We start from the raw sequence: 1,748 nt of genomic DNA, 5'->3' as shown, positions 1-1,748 counted from the left end.
CAATATATATAATTTTTAATGTATATATAATATTTTTTAATGCATCAAAGTCCTGCGAGGCTAAAACATTTATATTTGATTTAATCAACTGAAATAATTCTCGTGAAAACGTTAAAAGTGTGAGACTTTAATGATAAGGTTAGTTGACTGAAATATTTCATGCATAGGAAAAAATTTAATTCAGTCAAAAAAATTTCCATCATATCGTCTTCAATGATTCCTTTAAAAAAATTATCTGCGTTAACCAATAGTTTGTATAAAATTTATATTCTCAGTTAGTGAAATTGTCAAGAAAAAAGAAAAAAAAAAACATAAAATAAGTACAGATAATCACCTACAACAATGTCTCATACCTTTACAAAGCGTAATCAATGCTAAAAAAGCATGACTAAAAGCTGTGGCTACGCTTTTTCTCACTTTATGGCACGCTTTAAAAGCGTGATCAATGCTAAAATTAGTCATCATGTATTTATTTATAAATATATATTATTTAATTTATTTTCAATACATATTTTATATTTTAATATATATTTTATATTAGTGATTAATTTTAATGCGTAAATTTTTTTTTATATCAAATTGAACTGAGATAACGGCCAAACTAACCATAAATACCTGCCAAACTAACTCATAATTCCTCACTCAATACAAACCCATCATCATTTCAAGAAAAAGAAAATGAGGAATAAGGCCTCAACCACGTTAACACTTGTTCTTCTCACTTTGACTCTTCTATCCACAACATATTCAGATGATTTGATAGACCAAACATGCAAGAAGACACCATACTATGAACTCTGTAGCAATATCATCCATTCAAACCCTGCCACCCCAAGTGATCCAAAGGGTATGGTTGTGATAATGATCAACTACACTATAGTAAATGCCACTAACACTCTCAACTACATTGAAGACCTTATTAAGAAAGTCACTGACCATGAATTGGAGCATAAATTGACCTTTTGTGCTGAGTCATATATCCCTGCTATTAAGTATGTTCTTCCTCAAGCTGTTGGTTCTATAAACAGAGGCAACTTTGGCTTTGCAAATTACTCTATTTCCTATGCTGAGAAAGACATTGTTGCTTGCAACAAGAAATTCACTGGGAATCAGTCACCTTTGAGTTCTAGGAATGGGATTATGCTGCAGCTTCTTGATATTTCTGCTGCAATTCTTAAGATTTTGTTAAATGGCTGATTCTTTTTTTCTTTTCTGCTGACTCAATAAATAAACCTATATAACTACAAAAGGATACATCAAAATTATATTTAATTATTGCACAATTAATTTCACTTTACACGAATTTAGTAGGATTTATAATTAGTCTAATAATGATAATTAGGTATTTACCCTCTCAGTTTTTCGAATCATGGTTTAACAAAGTTGGTTTTCTATAAACACCACATCTACAGTCTAATGGCCAACTACATGCAATTATCTTCATATGAAGTTAATAGTTAAAAATTGTTAGATGGTTATTTAGTCAAACAATTTTTAAATATCAGTTTTACATGAAAACAACTGCACTTGAGTTTTCGCCTTAAATTTATTAAAAAAATCAGACTATTTACATGCAATTACAGTACAATCTTTTGACCCATGCGCGTCCATAATAAACTACTGTGTTCATTATGATTGTGGACAATTTTTAAATTGCAAATTATCTTTCACATTTCTTTATTTTTATTATTTAAGTTTTAAATTTTTATTATAATTTTATATATTTAATTTATTATTATTATTAAGTC

At 28.4% G+C, this 1,748-nt stretch overlaps 1 protein-coding gene across 1 annotated transcript; it reads left to right on the top strand.

Annotated features, from left to right (window-relative positions):
• On the top strand, positions 644-1,197 carry LOC107614883 (cell wall / vacuolar inhibitor of fructosidase 2-like). Its single transcript, XM_016317011.2, has one exon. The coding sequence runs from the start codon at positions 679-681 to the stop codon at positions 1,195-1,197; it is 519 nt and encodes a 172-aa protein (XP_016172497.1). The 5' UTR covers positions 644-678.

This window comes from Arachis ipaensis, chromosome B01 (assembly GCF_000816755.2).
Source record: "Arachis ipaensis cultivar K30076 chromosome B01, Araip1.1, whole genome shotgun sequence".
Classification (NCBI taxonomy): domain Eukaryota; kingdom Viridiplantae; phylum Streptophyta; class Magnoliopsida; order Fabales; family Fabaceae; genus Arachis; species Arachis ipaensis.
Note: the sequence above shows the minus strand (reverse complement) of the source record. Positions and strands in the feature narration are given on the sequence as shown.